Below are 27,027 nucleotides of genomic sequence, written 5' to 3' on the forward strand. Positions count from 1 at the left end.
AATCTTTCAGGGAATAGAGAAAGGAATAGTTCCAAATTCACCCTGTGAAGCAAACAGTACCTTGACACCAAAACCAGATTAAAAATACCATAAGAAAGGAAAACTATAGACCAGTATTCCTCATAAGTGTACACCAAAAAAGTCTAACAAAATACTAGCAAACCCCAGCAACATATAAAAAGAATTACATACCATGTCCAAATGGAATTTATCCTATGACTGCAAAGTTGGTTTAACGTTCAAAAATAAACTAAGGTAATAAAATATATTAATAAAATAAAGGACAAAAACTACACCCTCGTCTCAAAAGAGGCAGAAAACAAACAAAATCTAGTGCTTATCAAGTTAAAAACTTTTAACAGTCTAGGAGTAGATGGGAATTTCCTTAACCTGATAAAGTATATCTAAGAAAAATCCATGGCTAGCCTCTTGCTTAACGGGAGGGAGACAACATGCTTTCTTCCTAATGAGAACAAGGCAAGAATGTCTGCTCTCACCACTATTATTAAATATTGTCCTGAAGGTTCTAGCCAGTGCAATAAGGCAAAAGAAAAAATTAAAGGTTTACCAATTGGTAAGGAAGAAATAAAACTCTGTTTATTCATAGTGGCATGATTCAGTATTTAGAAAATTCTAAGGAACCCTTTAAGCATCTATTAAAAAACAAGTTTAATGAGATAATAAGATTCAAGATAAACATATAAAAACCAAGTGTATTTATTTACACTAGCAACAACCAAAAATGAAATTAAGAACACTATTCCATATATAATAGTACCAGAAAGAATAAAATACTAATTCTGAATAAACTGAGCAAAAGAATGCAAATCTTGTGCGCTAAAATCTAAGACATTGTTTAGAGACATTTATGATCTAAATTTTATGCTCAGATTGGAAGAGTCAATATTTCCCAGATGGTAATTCATCTTTCAGTGCAGACAACAGTTTTTCCCCAACTGATCAATAGACTCAATGCAACCCTCATCAAAATCAATTAACTTTTTTGGTAAAAATTAACAAGCTGATCTGATATTTATTGATATGAAAATGCAAAGAACCTAGAAAAGCTTTAAAGTCTTTTTTAAAAAAGCAAGGTTGGAGATCTTATACTTACCAATTTCAAAACTTACTATAAATTTATAGTAAGCAAAATAACACAGCATTGGTGAAAGGATAAGCAGATAGAATCAGTAGAATGGTATTGAGAACCTTGAAATAAACCTTTATAGTTATAGTCATTGATTTTCTACTATAGCCTATGATTTATTTATCTTTTTCCCAATACCTAGAGTCAGTCTCTGATATCTGGTGGGCACCCAGTGGAAGGTCCATGAAGGTAAAGAATTTTTTGTGCTCACTTTCAACTATTCAGAACTAACCAGATCAGTGACCAGGAGCTTTGCTGCACTTCAGGCGGAGGAAAATGGCCAAGAACAAAGGGGGCTCCGCATCTCGTGTCCTTCATCAGTGGTGCCTGCTCTGGCTACTTAGACAGACCTGGTCGTGGCAACTGCCAAGCCAGTCTGGCTGCCTTAGGACATTCACCACAATCCAGAAGCTTCCCTTTATGATAAAGTGAACTGCATCCAAGGTAAGGTTACTCTTCCCGGCATATTCCTCAGAGTCAGGGTGTAGCACGTTTAGTACCATTTAACCCGTTCCAACGGATCACGAGCAAGAATGCAGTGAGGGATGAGAAAAATACTTCTGAAGATTGAGAAATGGTTCCCATTTCAAAAGTCCAAGAGTGCCCTTATACTTTTTTTTAACCTTAGGGAGAACTCAGGGAATTGCACTATTGAAACTCTTGAAGTGCAAACAAGAAGACAGGGCAGCTTCAGAAAGGAAGCACCACAGACAGTAGCTTTAAGCAGGGAAGTTGAGGCCCACGAGCACTGTGACACTCTCTCCACAGCCGAGGCTGTTACTGGACAGGACATGGGAACCCATCACGCATGCTGGTCTTTATCCAGTGTGAGGCCCGGTCATGACTAATTGACAAGGAAGGTTAGTGTGCCTCGGAGCTGTGCTGGAGCACGTGCCAAGGGACCTCAGCACCTACCCCTGTAGCAACATAGAGGAAGAAAGGAGGGAGGGAGGAAATAAGGGAAAGAAAAAGGAAGAAGAGGAAGAGAAGGTAGGGACAGAGGCAGGTGGGGTGAGGAGGAGGCAGGGAGAAGTTAAAAGAACACATGTTACCACTGTGGTTTTAGAATCCTGCTCACCATAGCTGACAATTGCGTTACATAGGAAGGAGAGACAAGACACCTATAATATGATTGATACTTACCTTCTGAATCCTTGTTGTAGAAAACGCCATGTGGATGCAAGGAGTAAGGGCGGGACGCAAAGTTCTTTAAATGGATGACAATCACATCACCCACTTCAGCCTTCAAGATGGGACCCAAGAATCCAAGCCAGGGAGGCTTGGGGATCTCCTTGGAATAGGTCTCATCTGTGTAGTGTCTGTAAACAGCCTTTTTGTAAAGACTTCCTATTCTGTTGGGCCCTCTTTCCAGATATAAGGTTGCAAGCCTGAAAGTAAGAAGGAAAATATTTTATAATTAAAGCTAAAAGAGAAATCCTAATAGCTTACCTTAATAGTTCATCAAGTGCTTACAAGTATGATTTCTCATTTGGTGTTCACCATAGCACTTCAGCCTCTGTAGAGTTGGTAAGATTATCCTCAATTTATTAGAGAGGAAATGGAGGCCAAGAGTTAAGTGACAAGCTGAAAGGCACAAATAGTATTCACAACCAAACTAAAACAGAACCAAGATATTTGCAGTCCATTTGCCCCTTTTCATTCAATACAATCCCATTCACTTTTTCATTTAACACTATGCTAAAGCTGAAACTCCAGTACTTTGGCCACCTCATGCGAAGAGTTGACTCATTGGAAAAGACTCTGATGCTGGGAGGGATTGGGGACAAGAGGAGAAGGGGACGACAGAGGATGAGATGGCTGGATGGCATCACTGACTTGATGGACGTGAGTCTGAGTGAACTCCGGGAGTTGGTATTGGACAGGGAGGCCCGGCGTGCTGCGATTCATGGGATCTCAAAGAGTCGGACACAACTGAGCGACTGATCTGATCTGATCTGATCTGATGCACTTACTGCATTCTAAGTAAGAGTTTATGATCCAATATTGAAAAAATTAAGTAACTGCACAAAGAAATTTATGGTTAAGTGCCAACTGACTGGTTGATGCAATGGATATAGGCTCCATTTTTCTAGGGATATATTTATTCACAGAAGGAAAAGATTGCTGTGGATCAAAGAGGTCAGAAACACCTCATGAAAAATGCAGAGATTAAGGAGAAGTAAGATTGGGTAAAAAAATGGAAAACTTGAAGATACTAAGCAGGGGTGGAGCTTGAGCAACAAGGAGGAAGAAGTATGGGTGATCTGGGGGAGAGTGGTTTATAAGCTGGGGCTCAGGGGTGAATCAGAGAAGGCCATGGCACCCCACTCCAGTACTCTTGCCTGGAAAATCCCATAGACAGAGGAGCCTGGCAGGCTGTAGTCCATGGGGTTGTGAAGAGTCGGACACAACTGAGAGACTTCACTTTCACTTTTCACTTTCATGCATTGGAGAAGGAAATGACAACCCACTCCAGTGTTCTTGCCTGGAGAATCGCAGGGATGGGGGAGCCTGGTGGGCTGCCGTCTATGGGGTCGCACAGACTCGGACACGACTGAAGCAGCTTAGCAGCAGCAGCAGTAGGGGTGGATGGTGAGGAGTGAGCAGTATGGCTGCATGAAAAATCTGGGGAAAGACTGGTAATGAACTTTATCATATGGTTATCATAGGTTGAAGAATTTAGAATTTATCCTGGAAGCTCTGAAGACTCACTGAGGTTTCTCATAAAATGGGTGACATGATAATCAGTATTTAAGGATGGTGCAATAAGTATTATTGCAGTGGTGTGTAAGTTTTAAAGGAGTCAGGCAAAGAGAATACCAAAGATGGGGGGCAGGGAGGCTGTTTGGAGACCAGGAGGGTGTGGTGCAACAGAAAAGAGATGGATGTGAAAAAAATAAGATTCTAGGACGTGAAGTGTCCAGATACCCTCCTGGAACCCCAGAGTAAAAGGGAGACTCAGTCCCAGAGTCTGGGAGCCTGAGACAATAGCAGTGCTAATGACACTACTTTGGAGGTGGCCATACCATCTTCTCCTGGGGGTGGAACCCCCTTCCTCACTCTCAGTCTATGTGCTTAGTGTGGGACTCCAATCCCAGAAGTACTAGCTTCTGCTTGAACAAAACTCCTGGGTACAGCCATCCCAGTGTAGCTGTGTCTAATCAGGTGATGAGAGGCAAGTCCCACTGTCGTACACGCTCCTGCCTGTGTGTATGCATTCCCTCTCAGTCACTCAACAGACTGTGAGTATCTCAAGCCCTGTACTCGAGAAAAAGGGCAAAGACTTGAAGGAGCTCTCATTCTAGAAGGAAGAGTTATTGAAACCAAGCAGGACCTTGTGGGGCCTTCCCAGTGACAGATCCCTGGTGTCCCCTGCCTCTTGTTTGTAGAAAAGTTTTAGTCTCCTAGGTATTCCCCAAGATCCAAAGAGCAAGTTTAACCAGAGAAGTGAGAAAATGCAGAAACAAAGACAAGACAAAGTAATAGTTTAGCTGTAAAACAAAGTCAAAGGCCTTTAGTTCCTCCTCAAGAGCTACAGACAATATTCTGCATCATAACCTTGAGTTGTTTTGCAGATACTAAATCCTGCACCAAGAGGAAAAAGTTAACTATGTGCTGACCACCAGCATGTCAACCCCAGATGAGTAGGAAACAGATTGATGGTGTTGACTCCCAAACACCACCATCACCTCACCACCAGTCAGTCAGAAGGATCACATGAACTGATCACATACCCTCGATCTCACTTTAAAAAACCCTCCCTGAAAACCACTGGGGCATTTGGGTCTTTTGAGCATGAGCTGCCTGTTTTCTTTGCTTGGCCCCACGTTGAGTGCCTTGCAACAAATGCTGTACTCTCCTTCACCACAGCCTGGTATCGGTAAACATGCTTTGCTACGTACTGGGTAAGTGGATCCATGTTTGCTTCAGTAACATTATGAGAACACAGGCATCTAATCTGGGGCATAAAATGTATCAGGTGAGGTTTCCTAGACGAAGTTGGGCCTAAATATGGTCTCAAAGAGCAGAGACAAGTTACCCAAGCAAAGAAGATGGAAAGAGCTGATATGGCAGACACTTTGCCAACTTAGCACCCACACCACATTCTTTGGTCTAAGGGCAAGCCTTCCGCATTCTCATTCTATGTGCATGGGTGGGGCTCTGCATCCACCTCCCGCAATGGAAAAAGTGACTCAACCTAACCGATCAGCACACCAACCACATCGTTGGTGGAGCACTCTGTCACTGGTGGAGGGATGGCTCATGGTCCACACTTGGACAACTCCAACCAACAAAGCCACCCTGGACCACAGTGATTGGTTCAGGGACAGCCATAGCATGGCTGGTTGGTTAAATCCAAGGAAATCTAGGAACTTGTGAAGGATAGCATTTTGTGTACTCAGAACTGGGAACGTGAGTCTAGAGCTTTTGGCAACCATATGGCCAGCCCAAGGAGAGAATCTGCTGGGGACTTGTACGTTCCTCTCATCTCTTAAATTTTGCTATTTGCTTCTTCTCTCTAATCAACTCCAACTTGCTTTCATCATGATATAACTTTTCACTTTTCTCTTTCTCATTTACTGTATCTTCCATTCTCTTTTATTCATGTCCAACTCGTCATGGCCCCATGGACTGTACCCCACCATGCTCCTTTGTCCACAGGATTTTCCAGGCTAGAACACTGGAGTGGGTAGCCATTTCCTCCTCCAGGGGATCTTCCCAACCCAGGGATCAAACCTGAGTCTCCTACATCGGAAGGCGGGTTCTTTACCACTAGCACCACCTGGGAAGCCCAGGATATAATTATATCTATAATTAACAGTCATTGAAGATTCTTGAGCAGGGAAATCTGACCATATATCTTTGTTTCAGGAAGACAATTTTCCCATATCTAACTTCTCTTCATCTGATTTCACCCACCTGCTTCTGCTCACTTGAGCAAATTTTCTGAGCTTGCACCTCTGAATACCAGGCCTGCCTGGCTGACAGAGACTATTTACCTTCATGCTTGATTTGCAGGATTTTATTCCTTGGTATCTGGCCACAGCTTGGCTGAAACACCCTCTCCCAGTGGCCTGAATATGGCTTCTGCTTGCCTTGTCGGATCTGGTTCTTTCTTTAGCCAACTGGAGAAGATTCACTGTCTCTCTTTACTTCTACATCATCTTTCCCCAATTCTTCTCCTCTCTTCTTCCCTCTTTCTGGGTCCTATTCAAGTAGATAACTCTCTCTCTCTCTCTTTTTTTTTTGGCTGCACACTGTGAGACTTCCAGGATCTTAGTTCTCCAAACAGGGATTGAGCCCAGGCCAAAACAGTAAAAGGGCCAAGTCCTAAATACTGAACTATCGGGAATCTCCCTAGAATTTCTTGGTAGATGGATCCATAGCAGGTCTGATAGTCTCTGTATTAGCTAATGGATTTCTGTTAACCTCATTAAGATTAGCACTTAATTAAACACTACTTTTCCAGTAGTCATGTATGGATGTGAGAGTTGGACTATAAAGAAAGCTGAGCTCTGAAGAATTGATGCTTTTGAACTGTGGTGTTGGAGAAGACTCTTGAGAGCCCCTTGGACTGCAAGGAGATCCAATCGGTCCATCCTAAAGGAAATCAGTCCTGAATATTCATTGGAAGGACTGATACTGAAGCTGAAACTCCAATACTTCGGCCACCTGATGTGAAGAGCTGACTCATTTGAAAAGACCCTGATACTGGGAAAGACTGAAGGCAGGAGGAGAAGGGGATGACAGAGGATGAGATGGTTGGGTGGCATCACCGACTCAATGGACATGAGTTTGAGTAAACCCCAGGAGTTGGTGATGGACAGGGAGGCCTGGCGTGCTGCAGTCCATGGGATTGCAAAGAGTCAGACATGACTGAGCAATTGCACTGAACTGAACTGAAAAACTATAGGCCAAAAGGTTAAATAACAGGTATTTTCAAGGCTTCATGTTCATTTTCTTGAAGAGATCAACAAATGATCAGATACAAGTGGCTCAAATCCAAGCTCCCAAGCAGTCCCTTTGGCAAAGATCCCAGCAATCTCTAGTGTGAATAGTAGTTTTGCCCATCCCGTAGACTTTTCAGGATGATGCAACCAGAGATCTGTGTACTCTATGTACACACTTCAGTACTCAGCCTTTCCTTCAAATTAGAGTTGAATAAATGTTTTAGCAAGTATCAGTTGAAAGAGCCTAATATTGTTTATCTGCCCAGAGGACCAGATTACTAGCCTTCCCAGGCACCCACATGTGCCAACCTTCCCTGCCCTTGGTGTAGAGTCAGTATGGGGGGAGGTTCCTATGACAAAGGAGAAAGCCAAGGGTTCAGGCCCCCCAAAGAAAAGCCAGAGGTGAGCCTGACCTGAGAAAGGCCAGCACTCCAGAAATCATAGGGCCAGTCCTGCCAGAGGAAGCAAAGCTCTCTCTCACCCAGATGCCAGCTTCAACTTCCAATCCAGATAATGGAGCCAATGAGACAGGAATCCTGACAAAAGGACTGGAGAATTATAACAATGATTTTCGTATCAAAAGCCTTGACATATCAATATTTCTTCAGCTGCTGACTGAATAAATAATAATAATAACTGGGTAAATATAATAATAACTGGGTAAATAAATTATGGCACAGTCATACCACTTCAGAGAAGGCAATGGCAACCCACTCCAGTACTCTTGCCTGAAAATCCCATGGATGGAGAAGCCTGGTAGGCTGCAGTCCATGGGGTTGCTGCGTCCAACATGACTGAACAACTTCACTTTCACTTTCATGCATTGGAGAAGGAAATGGCAACCCACTCCAGTGTTCTTGCCTGGAGAATCCCGGGACGGCGGAGCCTGGTGGGCTGCCATCTATGGGGTCGCACAGAGTCAGACACGATCAGGGCAGGTGGCTCAGTGGTAAAGAATCAGCCTGCAATGCAGGAGACACAGGTTCAATCCCTGAGCTGGGAAGATTCCCTGGAGGAAGAAACTGCAACCCACTCCAGTATTCTTGCCTGGGAAATCCCATAGCAGGCTGCAGTCCAGTTGGATATGATTTAGCAACTGCAATGGCACCCCACTCCAGTACTTGCCTGGAAAATCCCATGGACGGAGGAGCCTGGTGGGCTGCAGTCCATGGGGTCGCACAGAGTCAGACACGACTGAAGTGACTTAGAAGCAGCATACCCACCCACATACCACTTAGCCATACATAAGAATTAGATGTTTTTACAGGTAGAAGGATGGTGTGATTATCAAATACTAAATGGTAAAAGCAAATTTCAGCATGTAAAGTGTGTAAAGTATGCTGTTTGTGTATTTTTAAAACAGTGTATATACACACATATGCAAAGAAAACATTTGAAAAGTGGCCAGGGAAACCATAAAGTGTAGCTTCTGGGACTTGGGACTGAGGCCACAGACAGGAGCAAGAAGGGAAGAGAACTTTACTTTTTTACATTTAATTCTATGTATTTCCATTTATTTCTCCATGCTACTTTTTAAAATTAAGATGTAACTCATACATACAATGGAATATTACTAAACTATGAAAATGAATGAAATCGAGCCATTTGCAGAGATGTGGATGGACCTAGAGACTGTCATACAGAGTGAAGCAAATCAGAAAGAGAAAAACAAATATTTTATATTACCACACATATGTGGAATCTAAAAAAATTGTACAGATGAACCTATTTGCAAAGCAGAAATACAGACGCAGAAGTAGAGAGCAAACATATGCACATCAAGGAGGGAAAGGGATGGTGGGATGAATTGGGAAATTGGGATTGACATATTTACATTATTATGTATAAAATAGTTAACTTCAGTTCAGTTCAGTTCAGTTCAGTCTCTCAGTCGTGTCTGACTCTTCGTGACCCCATGAATCGCAGCACGCCAGGCCTCCCTGTTCATCACCAACTCCCGGAGTTCACTCAGACTCACGTCCATTGAGTCAGTGATGCCATCCAGCCATCTCATCCTCTGTCGTCCCCTTCTCCTCCTGCCCCCAATACCCCCAGCATCAGAGTCTTTTCCAATGAGTTGACTCTTCACATGAGGTGGCCAAAGTACTGGAGTTTCACCTTCAATATCATTCCCTCCAAAGAAATCCCAGGGTTGATCTCCTTTAGAATGGACTGGTTGGATCTCCTTGCAGTCCAAGGGACTCTCAAGAGTCTTCTCCAACACGACAGTTCAAAAGCATCAATTCTTCGGCCCTCAGCCTTCTTCACAGTCCAACTCTCACATCCATACATGACCACAGGAAAAACCATAGCCTTGACTAGATGGACCTTTGTTGGCAAAGTAATGTCTCTGCTTTTCAATATGCTATCTAGGTTGGTCATAACTTTCCTTCCAAGGAGTAAGTGTCTTTTAATTTCATGGCTGCAATCACCATCTGGAGCCCAAAAAATAAAGTCTGACACTGTTTCCACTGTTTCCCCATCTATTTCCCATGAAATGATGGGACCGGATGCCATGATCTTTGTTTTCTGAATGTTGAGCTTAAGCCAACTTTTCCACTCTCCACTTTCACTTTCATCAAGAGGCTTTTTAGTTCCTCTTCACTTTCTGCCATAAGGATGGTAACTAATGAGGACTTACTCTATAGAACAGGGAACTCTACTCAATACTCTATGGTGACCTAAAGGGAAGAAAATCTAAAAGGGGGGGACATATGTATACATATAGCTGATTTACTTTGCTGTACAGCAGAAATTAACACAGTATTGTAAAGCTACTATACTCCAACAAAAAATTTTAAAGCCTTTACTTTTACTCACCCTCTTCCCTACTGTGGGAATGTTTTACTTTGTACCAGTGTACTTACTTTCATAATAAAAACAAGCCTACATTTTATTTAGACAAGAGAGTACAGCCTGTTTGGCTACTGAGGGGTCAAACTTTCCTCCTATGTGACTTCTACCTCTGAAAACCCAGCTGGCACCACGAAGTGTGCTGTGAGGATAAACTCTCCTTCCCTGCAGGGAAGACTTAGCATCCTGATCCGGGAGCACAACACCTGCTCAGCCTCTGGACTGACAAGTCTAAGTCCACTCTCTCAGCCTCAGGACTCAGGTCTTGGGGACACTTCGATCTGTGCACACTTGGTCTTCCTCCTCCACTGAGCCTACATGTGCCTGCCCAGCTGCAAGCGTTCACCTCTGCTGGTCCGTAGGGCCAAAGCCTACATTTCCCTGTGCAAGGGAATGGGATCAAAAGTCTGGATGCTGATAGTGGGGCTCTATTATAGAGGCTCTTGTGTTTCTCAGCTTCACTTGCAACTTGGATGGTCATGTGACACAGTTCTAGCCAAAAAGATGTGAACACATATCATTCCTTGGTGCATCTCTGAACTCCGCTGGTAGAGATGCTTTCTGTCCTTTGATTTCCCATTATCCATGCCTAAAATGAAGACATGAACAATGGATCTTTGGCAGCCTTCCTGAGAGACTGAAGAAGAGGGTAAGTCAAGTGGAAAGCCAAAAGAACCTGGGACCCTAACGATTGCCAACCTCTGGATCTCTTTTGTGTAAGTGAGTAGATACACTTAAGCCAGTGTTTCGGGGGCTTCTGTTAACTAGAAACTGAGCATAAATCCTAACTGGGGAGGCTGCTCAGAAGGAGAAGGAGGAGGAAGGGTAGAGGAGAACTGAGTCATCCTCACTAACTGGTCCTGGAGCAGGCGGAGTTGCCTGGCTTTATACTGGTCACCAAGTAAGCCAACATCTGAGCAAGGGTTAGATTCAGAATTTCTGGTGTCCGCTCTAAGCTCAGCTTGATGGGTAAAAAGTTATAATGAGTTATTTGTAGGAGCTTGCAGGCTTTGCAGGGAAAGACACACCTCTGCCCCTCCTCAATTCTCTGCTCTGGGTTCATAGTGTGGGCATACATGCACACGTACATATGCTGCTGCTGCGTTGCTTCAGTCGTGTCCGACTCTGTGCGACCCCATAGACGGCAGCCCACCAAACTTCCCATCCCTGGGATTCTCCAGGCAAGAACACTAGAGTGGGTTGCCATTTCCTTCTCCAATGCATGAAAGTGAAAAGTGAAAGTGAAGTCACTCAGTCGTGTCCGACTGTAGCAACCCCGTGGACTGCAGCCTACCAGGCTCCTCAGTCCATGGGATTTTCCAGGCAAGAGTACTGGAGTGGGGTATATACCCATGTGCAAATGTCTGCTGAGCAAGAGTTCCTCACTGTGAGTTGTCTGCAGAGCCACCCAGACAGAAGGTGAGGATATCAGAGGGATGGGAAGTGTATATACTGCATATTTCAGCAGTGAATTATATATTGACTTGTGTTGCACATTCCTGGATGGGTATCAGTCTTATCACCTTGTGAAATGGAGTATTTCCTGCCATATCAATAAACAAGGATGTCACAACCATCAGCGATTTCAGCCTTTCAAATGTAAATTTCTGAGACCTGGAAGAACAGTGTCATCTGTCCGCAGCCATTAGCCATCCCGCCCCCCACCCCCATAAGTGCTGAGCAGCTGGTGGGGGGTGGGTGGGGCACGTGAGAAAGTGGCAGCCTGGCCATGTCTGCCCCTCCCTGCAGTGAGCAGCGAGTCAAGGATACAGAGCAGGTTGCTGGTCCCAGACAGCTGAGACGCAAATGAAAGGAATGATTTCAGTGAGCCCAGACACTTATACATCTTCTGATACATAGAAGAGTGCTAAATTCCATAATTTGAGATATCTGGTTTTCCTTAATTAACAATAATCTTTTGATATTCAAATTACCTGACCCTTGCTGCAAACTTCTATGTAGTCTGACTCCTCACCCACCCACCTTCTTGGGAACAGTTCTCTCAGGGTCACTTGAGATGCTATATCTTGGGTTTAAAGTCCTAACAATTCCCACTGAATAAACATAATTCTTAACTTTTAGATTGCATTTTTTTTAGATTGTATTTTTTCAGTTGACAACCTAAGCAGCCAGTGGTCACTCCAAGGTCCATATAATCAAAGCCATGGTCTGTTCCAGTAGTCATGTATGGATGTGAGAGCTGGACCATAAAGAAGGCTAAGTGTTAAACATTTGATGCTTTTGAACTGTGGTGCTTGAGAAGACTCTTGAGAGTCCCTTGGACTGCAAGGAGATTGAACCACTTGATTCTAAAGGAAATCAACCCTGAATATTCATTGGAAGGACTGATGCTGAAGCTGAAGCTCCAATATTTTGGCCACCTGATGCAAAGAGCCAACTCAATGGAAAAGACCCTGATGCTGGGAAAGACTGAGGGCAGAAAAAGAAGGGGATGACAGAGGATGGGATGATTGGATGGCATCATCAACTCAATGGACATGAGTTTGAGCAAATTCCAGGAGACAGTGAAGGACAAGGAAGCCTGGTGTGCTAGTCCATGGCGTCACAAAGAGTCTGATACAACTGAGCAACTGAACAACAACAACAATAGTGCTTGGCATAAAAACCACAGTAGCTATTTGAAACCATAGGAGCTACTTAAATCCATAGGATCTATCTACAGTGGAAAAAGTAAAGGAGGGGTGGAAATAAGAGAAAGTCTTTTCAATGTCTATTCAGCAAACCACCCCTAACAATACATCTTGCATTTGTGACAGAAGCTCCAGCTCCCATGAGCTCTAGAAAATGCAAATCTGGCCCAAGTAACAAAGCAAGTGGGCGACTTCAAAGAGCCATCCATAGGAAGCAGCCTCCAGTTTAGCTTGAGTACACTCGTTAGAATGCCCATGTGGAAGGGTTGTATATTATATTTACAGTGCAGTCACAGGATAATCCCACTGTGAGCAAGTGAGTAATCACCAACCTTGAAATTCATCCCCAATCTACATTCTAACATTGTGACTCAAGCTGGGGAGGTGTCTTATCTCCTGCTGTGAAGGAATCCAGTGGGGTGGGAAGTTTCAGACTTTCTACTGCTTTAAAGACAAGATGCTCACATTGCCAAGGCCAAGGACAATACCATGAAGGGAGACACCTTCCAAAGGCAGGCCAGATCAACCACTGTCAGAATGAACCTGTCTGTGGGAACATCTAGCCAGTGCAGAGATGGGCTGCGAGGTTAAATTCCAAGGGCTCTGTAGCTCACAGAGCTGTGCAGCTCACCAGCATCACCATTGCCCCATAACCTGGATCTTTTAGTGGAAATTTTTCCTTATCCATTCAACTATCAAGCAATTGTTGAACCTGTACTGTATATGAGACTTTAAATTAAAAACTGGAGCCAAGATGTATAATTATCAGTCCCTGTATTCAAGATATGTCCCACCTGGCTATGAAGACAAAACAGATGCTTTGGTAACTATATAGCAACAAAAAGTTTTCTATATTAAGGGACAACTAATGCCTGGAGACGAACCTTTGTTGGCAAAGTAATGTCTCTGCTTTTCAATATGCTATCTAGGTTGGTCATAACTTTCCTTCCAAGGAGTAAGCATCTTTTAATTTCATGGCTGCAGTCACCATCTTCAGTGATTTTGGAGCCCAGAAAAATAAAGTCTGACACTGTTTCCACTGTTTCCCCATCTATTTCCCATAAAGTGATGGGGCTGGATGCCATGATCTTCGTTTTCTGAGTGTTGAGCTTTAAGCCAACTTTTTCACTCTCCACTTTCACTTTCATCAAGAGGCTTTTTAGTTCCTCTTCACTTTCTGCCATAAGGGTGGTGTGATCTGCATATCTGAGGTTATTGCTATTTCTCCCGGCAATCTTGATTCCAGCTTGTGTTTCATGGATGTGAGAGTTGGACTGTGAAGAAGGCTGAGCACCAAAGAATTGATGCTTTTGAACTGTAGTGTTGGAGAAGACTCTTGAGAGTGCCTTGGACTGCAAGGAGATCCAACCAGTCCATTCTGAAGGAGATCAGCCCTGGGATTTCTTTGGCAGGAATGATGCTAAAGCTGAAACTCCAGTACTTTGGCCACCTCATGCGAAGAGTTGACTCATTGGAAAAGACTCTGATGCTGGGAGGGATTGGGGGCAAGAGGAGAAGGGGATGACAGAGGATGAGATGGCTGGATGGCATCACTGACTCGGTGGACGTGAGTCTGAGTGAACTCTGGGAGTTGGTGATGGACAGGGAGGCCTGGTGTGCTGCAATTCATGGGGTCGAAAAGAGTCGGACACGACTGAGCGACTGATCTGATCTGAATGCCTGGAGAATCCTAGGGACGGGGGAGCCTGGTGGGCTGCCATCTATGGGGTCGCATAGAGTCGGACATGACTGAAGCGACTTAGCAGCAGCAGCAGCAATCATATAGTGGGCTTCCCCAATGACTCAGTGGGTAAAGAATTCATATGCAATGCAGGAGACACAGATTCAATCCCTGGGTTGAGAAGATTCCCTGGAGGAGGAAATGGCAACCCACGCCAGTATTCTTGCCTGAAAAATCGCATGGACAGAGGAGCCTGGTCCAAGGCTACAGTCCAAAGGTTGCAGACAGTAGGACATGACTGAGCAGCTAAGCATGCATGCAACCATATAGAGCCCAGATGTCCGAGTGAGTGTTGGGGGATACAGGATAAGCGAAGAGGAGCTAAGGAGCCTCTTGATGAAAGTGAAAGAGGAGAGTGAAAAAGCTGGCTTAAAACTCAACATTTTAAAAATTGAGGTCATGGCATCTGGTCCCATCACTTCATGGCAAATAGATGGGGAAACAGTGGAAACAGTGACAGATTTTATTTTCTTGGGCTCCAAAATCACTGCAGATGGTGACTGCAGCCATGAAATGAAAAGACACTTGCTCCTTGAAAGAAAAGCTATGACAAACCTAGACAGCATATTAAAAAGCAGAGACATTACTTTGCCAACAAAGGTCCATCTAGTAAAAGTTATGGTTTTTCCAGTAGTCATGTACAGACGTGAGAGTTGGACTATAAAGAAAGCTGAGCACTGAAGAATTGATGCTTTTGAACTGTAGTGTTGGAGAAGACTCTTGAGAGTCCCTTAGACAGCAAGAAGATCCAACCAGTCTATCCTAAAGGAAATCAGTCCTGAATATTCATTGGAAGGACTGATGCTGAAGCTGAAGCTCCAATGCTTGGCAACCTGATGCAAAGAGCTGACTCATTTGAAAAGACCCTGATACTGGGAAAGATTGAGGGCAGGAGGAGAAGGGGACAACAAAGGATGAGATGGTTGGGTGGCATCACTGACTGGATAGACATGAGTTTGAGCAGGCTCCGGGAGTTGATGATGGACAGGGAGGCCTGGTGTGCTGCAGTCCATGGGGTCACAAAGAGTCGGACACGACTAAGCAACTGAACTGAACTGAGGATGAGGATGAGCGGCAAAGTAACATCAGCAGAGGGTGTGGTCAGGGCAAACATGTAAGATCATACACGTGAGATACAAACATGTAAGATCAACTTGTCACAATAAGGACAAGTTGTGTTGTCTGAGCTTGAGATGGGATGCAGTTCACCAAGGAGAAAACGCGCTCACCAAGACTAGACTGAGATGAGTGCTACTTGGCAAAAGGAAGGGTGGAGACGGTGGTTTCAAGCTGCATTTGGGGGGCAGCCACACCCTTCCTAATTAGATGAATAGTTTTTGAAGTATTAATTCAGGGAGAACTCACCCTGGTTCCTCCAACATCACCTAAGTCTTGAGTTCCCCCTTCTCCCACCTTATTCCACAGAAGCCCCCCAGGCACCAAATCCAAACAGTAAAGGGAAAAGAGAAGGAGCCTGAGTCCCAGTGCCCCACTTAACAACTGTGAGATCTTGGGGAAGTTACTTGACTTCTCTGGACCCCAGTTTCCTTGGCTGTAAACCACTGAGCATGGCAGAGCCAACACAAGGGGTGAATGAGATGTGGAGCCCCACACATGCCCTCTGGGAGAGTGAGCACTAGATCAGGGGGAGTCTGGGGAGTTTTGATTGCTTCTGGCAAAGCTCTAATTAGAAAAGAGGAAAATGCGAGACTTCCCTGAAAGTCCAGTGGTTAAGACTTCCCCTTCCAAAGCAGGGGGTGTGGGTTTGATCCCTGGTTGGGGAGCTAGGATCCCACATGCCTTGTGGCCAAAAACCCAAAACATAAAACAGATGCAGTATTGTAACAAATTCAGTAGAGACTTTAAAACTGGTCCACCTCAAAAGGAAAGAAGAAAATGTGACCATCTGAGGTATCACTGGCACAGGTATCTTGCTCTCCAGAGAGCCCCTCGAGACAGGTGAGCAATATGGTGACAAACATTTCTTGAGTGCTAACCCAGTGCCGGCACCACACCTGAGCACTGACAAATCTCCTGATACCCACTGTGATAGCTGATGATGACTCTCAAAGATAAGTCCACATCCTAATCCCTTTCTTTGGAGAAAGAGTCCTTGCAGGTGTAATTAAGTTAAGGATTATGAGATGAGAAGATGGTCTGAGATAATCCAATCCTTGTGGTCCAAGGGACTCTCAAGAGTCTTCTCCAGCACCACAATTCAAAAACATCAATTCTTTGGTGCTCAGCTTTCTTTATGGTCCAACTCTCACATCCGTATATGACTACTGGAAACCATAGCTTTGACTAGGTAGACCTTTGTTGGTAAAGTGATGTCTCTGCTTTTTAGTTCTGTCTAGGTTTGTCATAGCTTTATTTCCAAGAAGCAAGCGTCTTGGTTGCTCCAAAAATGTTCTCATAGGAAGGGGATTAGACACACACAGGGGAGATGATATGAAGATGGAGGCAAAGGGTGGAATGATGCAACCACAAGCCAAGGATTATTAGCAGCCCCCAGAAACTGAGGCAATGGGTGGATTCTCCTTAGCGCCTCCAGAGGAATTGCGGAGGAAGTCCTGCCAACAGCTTCATTTCAGACATTCTGCCTCCAGGACAGGGTGAGAACAGACTTCTGTTGTTTGTGGTAATTTGTCACAATAGCTACAGGAAATGAATATATCCCTTCCCCATGCAAGTACTGTCATTATCCCCATATCACTGATGAGAAAATTAAGGGGGAAAAAAAAGACTCAACTGGGACTCCCCTGGTGGTACAGTGAATAAGAGTCCACCTCGAATGCAGGGGACACAGGTTTGATTCCTGGTTCTGGAAGATTCCATGTGTGGTGGAGTAGCTAAGCCAGTGCGTCATGACTACTTAAGCCTGAGTGGCTAGGGCCCGCAAGCCACAACAAGAGAAGTCACCACAATGAGATGCACTCACTTTAACAAAGAGTAGATCCTGCTCAACGGAAGTAGAGAAAGCTCGCACAGCAATGAAGACCCAACGTGACAAAAAATTACTTTTTTCAAAAAGACTCAATTACTTACTGAGTAAACAGAGCAAGAATCCTAGGCCTCTCAGTTAATGCCAGAGCCCCACACTCACCAGCAGGCCAGGCTACTCTGGCATCTTGTTAAATTTCTTTCATAAGAGTATCAAATCCTCATTTATTTAAGCCACTCTAGATAAGCGAATGGCAACCCGCTCCAGTGTTCTTGCCTGGAGAATCCCAGGGACTGGGGGAGCCTGGTGGGCTGCCATCTATGGGCTCTCACAGAGTCAGACACGACTGAAGTGACTTAGCAGCAGCAGCATTCTTATCTTTACTGGCAGCCAAAAGCAACCACTAACTGATATAGAAAATAACAGCAACTCCAAGAGATTCACAAGGCCTCAGGCCGAACACATAATTATTTTCTGCTGACAAGATAGAAGCCAAAATTTGAAAGTGAGCATCTGTTGGTTGGTTTCATTTTTGACCAAGGGTAAACTGGTCTGAGTTTGACTTGTGCACTCAGAAAGAGGTCCTTCTGCAAACATTTGAAGACACTATAGACTGATCCCTAAAGTTCTAGAATAGATCTAGAATAGATCTTTTGATTTCCAGTTTAGTTGGGAATTTTCCTGCTGCTGCTGCTGCTAAGTCACCTCAGTCGTGTCCAACTCTGCATGACCCCATAGACGGCAGCCCACCAGGCTCCCCCATCCCTGGGATTCTCCAGGCAAGAACACTGGAGTGGGGTGCCATTTCCTTTTCCAGTGCATGAAAGTGAAAAGTGAAAGTGAAGTCACTCAGTCGTGTCTGACTCTTAGCGGCCCCATGGACTGCAGCCTACCAGACTCCTCTGTCCATGCGATTTTCCAGGCAAGAGTACTGGAGTGGGGTGCCATTGCCTTCTCCTACTGATATAAAAAAACAAAATTGTAAAAAAGGTAGTTGGTCAAATCAATCTTTTGATATCATTTAGGTAGCAGCCCAGTTCTTCGGGGAATTGAAAGCAACTGTGTTTGTCTTGCAAATGTCCACATATCAGGGGACTTCCCTGGTGGTCCAGTTGTTAGGAATCTGCCTTCCAGTGCAGTGAAGGCAGTTCAATCCCTGGTCAAGGAACTAAGATCCCATATGTCCTGGGGCAACTAAGCCCGCACACCACAACTACTGAGCCCATGTGCTCTGGAGCCCACGCACCACAAGTAGAAGAAGCCTGAGTATCACAGTGGAAGATCCCACATGACACAACTAACACCCAATGTAGCCCAAAAAAGTACAAAAAAATAAAATAAAATAAAACGAAGTACTAATGAGGTGATATCCTTCTCTTTATTTCAAAATTTACCAAAGCCTTTCTCTTCCCCCTCCTGCTTCCCTTCATTGGCTCTTCTTTCAGATAAACATACAAGAACATCCTCACTCCCATCATAGGACCTGCTCATAGGTAATGCTCAAAACCCTTTGCCATTGGCTGGGCTGCCACGGTGATGATGGAGGTGGGTAAACTCCCTTCACAGACCCTAAGTGGAGTTTGAGCAGTGATCAGTTTCACTTGTGTCCAAGAATGATTCTGCTTATGAGTCAGCACCCACGAAAACCCCTATATTTCACTGGGAAGAAAAAAAGCCTGCCTGAGTGTTGGTGGCCTAAGGAGAGCTTGGTGAGAATTGTAGCTTAAGTAAGGTGATCCTCTCTGGCACCATTAAAGACCAGGCCCCACCACGGAAGCACAGTCACATCTTCATTAAGCATTTTAGGAGCAGCACCGGCAGGAGTGCATCAAATGCTGACATCATCCCCAGGCCAATTAAAGGAGCCTTGTGTCCTCATTACTCCCAGTGGGGAAGAGGAGGAATACATTCATCAGGAGGAAAAATTTTATTTTATTTTATTTTTTAACTTTACAGTATTGTATTGGTTTTGCCATATATCAAAATGAATCCGCCACAGGTATACATGTGTTCCCCATCCTGAACCCTCCTCTCTCTTCCCTCCCCATTCCATTCCTCTGGGTCATCTCAGTGCACCAGCCCCAAGCATCCAGTATCGTGCATTGAACCTGGACTGGTGACTCGTTTCATATATGATATTATACATGTTTCAAAGCCATTCTCCCAAATTTTAAATAGACTATGACTCCTAAATCTTATACCTTCTAGGAGACATTAGTTCTTATAGCCTCAATTACATTTTTGACCCCTATGATCAAGCAAAGGTACCAACTTGGGAAGTTAAATTGCACCATCTGACTGCTGTCATATCTTCATGAAAGAATTTCAGTTTATTTCCTATCTCATCCCTGTGAACCAGAATTTATTAGGCTCTTGGCCCTGCCTAATTTTGGTTTCCAAGCTTTTTTATATCACTGAAACTTTGGCATTCACCTTCCTTTCCCCTTAATTTTTGCCCATTCCCCTTATTTAAACACAAAGCAACCAGAACAACTAAACTGACAGTGATTAGTTCTTACTGTAAGGATCCCAAGTGAGTGAGCTGGCTTAGTTCTCCATGGCTCATTGTCACTGACAGAGCTCTGTGTAGGGTTGGGGAGTTTATTACACATACTCTGGACCTTTTCCACCATCCTCCTTCTCCAGGTACGGAGGTGACTGGGGTACACCAAACCCCTAAAGAGCAAAGCGGGGTGGGGTACATGCCGTGTTCAAGGCCAGATAAAGTCCAGGCTGCATGAGGGGTTAGGAAGGAATGTTATGAGAACAAGCCAGGACTCCGGGGAATAAAATATTTTGTGGGTGAACAATTGGAGATCATTCTTAAAAGGCGGGGGACAATGAATGGATAAATAAAAGTATAGAATACTTTAAAAACTGTCACTTATCCCCACTCTTAGGACTTCTCCAACTCTTTTTTTTCCATTTATTTATTTTTTAATTGAAGGATAATTGCTTTAAGAATTTTGTAGTTTTCTGTCAAACCTCAACTTCTCCAATTCTTGATTTCTAGGGTGAACATTTGTAAAGCATCTTTCTCCTTGCATTGCAAAAAATTTTCTCCAACCGGAAAGTCAGATAACATATTTTTCATTTAGTTTTTTTTAATTATTTATTTAATTGGAGGCTAATTATTTTACAACATTGTGGTGGGTTTTGCCATACATCAACATGAATCAGCCACGGGTGCACATGTGTCCCCTGCTCCCATCCTAAACCCCACTCCCCCTCCCTCCCCACCCCATCCCTCTGGGTTGTCCCAGAGCACAGTCTTTGAGTGTCCTGTTTCATGTATCAAACTTGCACTGGTCATCTATTTTACATATGGTAATATACACGTTTCAGTGTGTAGCCCATCTTATCTCATTTTGTATCCCTACCTAATTCCTTCTTTGAAATTATTTTGAAACAAATTATATCACTTTTATATAAATACCCTAGCACATGCATGCATGTGTGTTAAGTCACTTCATTCATGTCTGACTCTTTGCCACTCTATGGACTGTAGCCCACTAGTTTCTTCTGTCCATGGGATTCTCCAGACAATACTGGAGAGGGTTGCCAAGCCCCCTCCAAGGGATCTTCCTTACCCAGAGATGGAACTCAGGGATAAAACCCACATCTCTTATATCTCCTGCATTGGCAGGTGGGTTCTTTACCACTAGAGCCACCTGGGAAGCCCACATACCCTAGTAACTACCTCTAAATATACGCTCTTAAAATATAACTAGTATATCATTATCACACCTAAAAAATGAAAAATAGTTCTTTAATATCATCATACATTCAATTAATGTTTGGTGTTGTTGTTTAGTTGATAAGTCATGTGCGACTCTTATGAGGCTCCAAAGACTACACCCCATCTCTCTGACCATGGAATTCTCCAGGCAAGAATACTGGAGTGGGTAACCATTCCCTTCTCAAGTGGATTTTCCTGACCCAGGGATCAAACCCATGTCTCCTGCATTGGCAGGATTCTATGCACTGAGCCACCAGTTAGTCAGCCAGTTCAGTTCAGTTCAGTTGCTTAGTTGTGTCCAATTCTTTGCAATTCCATGAACCGCAGCAAGCCAGGCCTCCCTGTCCTTCACCCTCTCCCAGAGTTTACCCAAACTCATGTCCATTGAGTCAGTGATGCCACCTAACCATCTCATCCTCTTTCGTCCCTTTATCTTGCCTTCAATCTTTCCCAGCATCAAGGTCTTTTCAAATGAGTCAGCTCTTGGCATCAGGTGGCCAAAATACTGGAGTTTCACCTTCAACATCAGTCCTTCCAATGAACACCCAGGACTGATCACCTTTAGGATGGACTGGTTGGATCTCCTGGCAGTCCAAGGGACTCTCAAGAGTCTTCTCCAACACCACAGTTCAAAGCACCAATTCTTTGGCGCTCAGCTTTCTTTATAGTCCAATTCTCACATCCATACATGACTACTGGAAAAACCATAGCCTTGACTAGAAGGATCTTTATTGGCAAAGTAATGTCTCTGCTTTTTAATATGTTGTCTAGGTTGGTCATAACTTTCCTTCCAAGGAGCAAGTGTCTTTTAATTTCATGGCTGCAGTCACCATCTGACGTGATTTTGGAGCCCAAAAAAATAGTCTGACACTATTTCCCCATCTGCTTGCCATGAAGTGATGGGACCAGATGCCATGATCTTAGTTTTCTGAATGTTGAGCTTTAAGCCAACTTTTTCACTCTCCTCTTTCACTTTCATCAAGAGGCTCTTTAGTTCTTCTTCGCTTTCTGCCATAATGGTGGTGTCATCTGCATATCTGAGGTTATTGATATTTCTCCCGGCAATCTTGATTCCACCTTGTGCTTCTTCCAGCCCAGCGTTTCTCATGATGTACTCTGCATATAAGTTAAATAAGCAGGGTGACAATATACAGCCTCGACCTACTCCTTTTCCTATTTGGAAAAGGAGTCTGTTGTTCCATGGCCAGTTCTAACTGTTGCTTCCTGACCTGCACACAGGTTTCTCAAGAGGCAGGTCAGGTGGTCTGGTATTCCCATCTCTTTCAGAATTTTGTGATCCACACAGTCAAAGGCTTTGGCATAGTTAATAAAGCAGAAATAGATGTTTTTTCTGGAACTCTCTTGCTTTTTTGATGATCCAGCGGATGTTGGCAATTTGATCTCTGGTTCCTCTGTCTTTTCTAAAACCAGCTTGAACATCTGGAAGTTCATGGTTCATGTATTGCTGAAGCCTGGCTTGGAGGATTTTGAGCATTACTTCACCAGGGTGTGAGATCAGTGCAATTGTGCAGTAGTTTGAGCATTCTTTAGCATTGCCTTTCTTTGGGATTGGAATGAAAACGGACCTTTTCCAGTCCTGTGGCCACTGCTGAGTTTTCCAAATTGGCTGGCATATTGAGTGCAGCACTTTCACAGCATCATCTTTTAGGATTTGAAATAGTTTAACTGGAATGCTATCACCTCCACTAGCTTTGTTTGTAGTGATGCTTCCTAAGGCCCACTTGACTTCACATTCCAGGATGTCTGGCTCTAGATGAGTGATCACACCATCGTGATTATCTGGGTAATGAAGATCTTTTTTGTATAGTTCTTCTGTGTATTCTTGCCACCTCTTCTTAATCTCTTCTGCTTCTGTTAGGTCCATACCATTTCTGTCTTTTATTGAGCCCATCTTTGCATGAAATGTTCCCTTGGTATCTCTAATTTTCTTTCTTTTGTGTGTGTGTGTGTGTTCAGATATGATCTTTTTTTTTTCCTGTTTATTTATTTCTTAATTTTACTTTACAATATTGTATTGGTTTTGCCATACATAGACTTGAATGCACCATGGGTGTACATGTGTTCCCCATCCTGAACCCCCTTCCACCTCCCTCCCCATCCCATCCCTCTGGGTCAACCCAGTGCACCAACCCCGAGGACCCTGTATCATGCATCGAACCTGGACTGGCGATTCATTTCACATATGATGATTTACATGTTTCAATGCCCTTCTCCCATTTTGAAAATTATTTCTGATGCCTGGGAATTATACTTCTCAGGTGACTTTAAGGATTATATTTCTGGACCTCGCAGGTGGTGCTATGGTAAAGAACCTGCTTCCCAGTGCAGGAGATGTAAGAGACACAGGTTCAACCCCTAGATCTAAAAGATCCCCTAGAGGAGGGCATGGTAACCCACCCCAGTATTCTTGCCTGGAGAATCCCCACGGACAGAGGAGCCTGATGGGTTACAGTTGGTAGGGTCACAAAGAGTCGGACACAACTGAAGTGACTTAGCACATACATGCACATTATACAAAGTAAGGAAACTGATGTTCACAGAGATTATGCGACATGTTCAAGGTTACACAGCAAATTGGGGACAAAGCAAGGACTAGAAGTCAGGCCTCTTGTTTCCTGTTCTAGGCCTTTTCCTAGAAAGAGCCACGACAGTGGAAAGAGCAATGACAGAAATTCGGCTGTCATGGATTTCTAAATACTGGGCATTTTCTGGTTGTGAATATCTAAGTTGTGAAATTAAAAGACGGTTACTCCTTGAAAGGAAAGTTATGACCAACCTAGATAGCATATTCAAAAGCAGAGACATTACTTTGCCAACAAAGGTCCGTCTAGTCAAGGCTATGGTTTTTCCTGTGGTCATGTATGGATGTGAGAGTTGGACTGTGAAGAAGGCTGAGGGCCAAAGAATTGATGCTTTTGAACTGTGGTATTGGAGAAGACTCTTGAGAGTCCCTTGGACTGCAAGGAGATCCAACCTGTCCATTCTAAAGGAGATCGGCCCTGGGATTTCTTTGGAAGAAATGATGCTAAAGCTGAAACTCCAGTACTTTGGCTACCTGATGCAAAGAGTTGACTCATTGGAAAAGACTCTGATGCTGGGAGGGATTGGGGGCAGGAGGAGAAGGGGGCAACAGAGGATGAGATGGCTGGATGGCATCACTGACTCAATGGACGTGAGTCTGGGTGAACTCCGGGAGTTGGTGATGGACAGGGAGGCCTGGTGTGCTGTGATTCATGGGGTCGCAAAGAGTCAGACACGACTGAGTGACTGAACTGAACTGAACTGAACTGAATATCTAAGGAGCAGAGTGTCCTAAGAAATGCTGTCTACTCATCCTGCCGAAGCCGAGTGAGAGGCATGGTTACATCACCCAAGATGACCCCTTGCTCCAGGGAAAGGTGTTGCAACGCAGAGTGCACATAGTGAACTCCATATTTTGTGACAATTTCATAGGTGTCACCTGTGGCACCATGACACTTGTGAATCATAGCCCCTGAGACATGTGTCCTGTGGTCTTCAAGCAAGAGTCAGCAGCCAACCACAACTGTGCCTTCTTAGAAACTTGCCCTGAACCACTAGCCACATGCGTGGCATGATTACTTCCTGGCATGATTACTACTAAAAGCCAGCACATGTCACAGCCTCACCCAGGCTCCCCTTTCGAGTCAGGAGTCTGCCCTGCATAAACACTGCCCCTCGACACACCAGAAGGAAACACGTGGGAACCTTGGCCTTCCAGGTATGATATCTAGCATGCCAGCTGCTCCTAAAGGGCAGGAATCCTCCTCCAGGGAACCACAACATTTGTTAAACAACCTCACTCTAATCTGATGCCAAACTGTGTTTTAGTCATGCCTGCTTTTTTTTTTTCTTTTTCACCATAACTATTTTTGTACATTTTATTGTAATTTCTTCAAAGCCCCATCTGCTGGCTGAAATGATCAACAGAAAGCCCCTAACTTCTTCTTGCACCCAGCCTTGTGAAAATGGTATCTTAGTATTTGATTATTTAAAGTACTTTGAGTCTTTAAATAAACTCACAGACATAGAAAACAAAGTTATGGTTACCAAAAGGGAAGTGGGTGGGGGGATAAACTGGGAGCTTGGGATTGACATATACACAGTACTACATTCGAAATAGATAACCAACAAGGTCTTACTGTGTAACACAGGGAATCCAGTATTCTATAATAACCTAAATGACAAAAGAATTTGAAAAAGAATAGATATATGTAAAACTGAATCAGTGCCATAAACTGACATAACACAACATTGTAAATCAACTGTCAGTTCAGTTCAGTTGCTCAGTCGTGTCTGACTCTTTGTGACCCCATGAATTTCAGCACGCCAGGCTTCCCTGTCCATCACCAACTCCCGGAGTTCACTCAGACTCATGTCCATCGAGTAGTCCCATATAAAATAAAATTGTAAAAATAGATAAAGTACTTTGGGTGTTTGAATAAACCCAGGTGACTGGTTTGGTCACTGACACCAGTGATCATTTTCAACGTTTTTCTGAAAAGAGTGACAAGTGAGACTAAACCTGCCCTTGGTAAAGAATTGGGTCTCTCTAGAAAGTTGTTTTTACTGGAATTCCTACTTCCCTCAAAGTTGAGTTTAATTCAATGCGAAAGGATCACCTTTGCCAAGAAAAAGTTTCACAGTGAAAAAATATTAGCTCTGAAGCCAAAGGAACGTGAATTTGGTGATGCGTTTTACACTGTAAACTCTGGCACATACTTAACCTCAGAGCCTCAGTTCCTTGTTTGTAGAGTGGGAATAATAACAACTGTATGCAGTAATGAATTGAAAATTGCTTGTGGAATCCCTGGGTCAGAATCAATGCTACTGAACAGTGCTAATGACCTGAGCATTTTAGGAGAAAGAATTCTGTGCCTATGGAAAGGCAGTCCAACATCCATCCCATTGAGCTTAAAGCCTATGCTCAGTGCCCTCAAAGCATACGTCTTCAATAGTTTCCCATCCAATAGCAACTGACAATGATCAGTTTTTCTATTGAGCCCTTTTTGAGGATAACCGAGCTCTACTTTTAGGGAAGGCTGCTGGGAGTTAGGGGAACCTTAAAATCTCAGCTCCATTTGTTACAGTACAAACTACCACTGTCAACAGTCTGCAGATGTGAAATACAAAGAAGTCAAGAGTCTTTTCTGGAAATAGCCCCCTGGACAAAATTTCCTGGTACAAAGCTTAAGAAAAAGTCTTTCTCGGTAGCCTGGCATAAGCACCATCCTTTTTGAATAAGCAAAACATGACTATGCCCCTTTTGTGTTGTTAGAAAGCCTGGAAGCCATGGGTCCAAGCCAACTGGATCTTTGGTCTTCCCCCAGGGCAGGAGGACCTGACTCTTACGGATTTGACAGACCCCATGAATCTTAGCAGCTAGAAGATGAAACCTGGATGTTGAATGCGCTGGGCACTGCCTATCAGGAAAGAGAGATCAGAACTTCCCTGGTGGTCCAGTGGTTAAGACTCTCAGCTTCCAAGGCAGGCGGCCAGGGTTCGAACCCTGTTCGGGGAACTAAGATCCCACACACTGCAACAGAGAACTTGAGTAGCAACTACTGAGCCTCTGCTCTCTGGAGCCCATGTGCAACAAATAGAGAAGCCTGAACACCTCAGTGAAGACCCAGCACAAGTTAAATAAATAAATGTCTTTTAAAAAAAAAGGAAAGGAACAAGTATGTGAATATACAACTATTTCCAAAATATCTTCAAAGATGTTCTAAGAACTACAATGTTGAAAATATGCCTGATGGGACTTCTGAAATCAGAAGCTGATTTCAGAGGGAGCTCAAGGGAACAAATTAAGATTATTATTAAGTTAAGATTACTATCTTAGATTAAGATCTTAATAAATTAAGATTATTATTAAGATTATTCCTCCCCCTGGGAGGACAAAGGGGAGCAAGGGCTGCTTTGTGCAAAAATTAAAAAGTCAGGAACAAAGAATGTTGCAGCA

At 43.9% G+C, this 27,027-nt stretch overlaps 1 protein-coding gene across 1 annotated transcript in view; it reads right to left on the minus strand.

Moving 5' to 3' along the window:
- The window catches only part of HEPHL1 (hephaestin like 1), a 92,155-nt gene that overhangs the window by 64,083 nt on the left and 1,045 nt on the right, over positions 1-27,027 (minus strand). Inside the window, exon 2 of the mRNA XM_061405954.1 lies at positions 2,291-2,535. Within this exon, the coding sequence (XP_061261938.1) occupies positions 2,291-2,535 (245 nt within the window). The remainder of the gene's footprint in view (positions 1-2,290; positions 2,536-27,027) is intronic.

This window comes from Bos javanicus, chromosome 29, assembly GCF_032452875.1.
Source record: "Bos javanicus breed banteng chromosome 29, ARS-OSU_banteng_1.0, whole genome shotgun sequence".
NCBI lineage: Eukaryota > Metazoa > Chordata > Mammalia > Artiodactyla > Bovidae > Bos > Bos javanicus.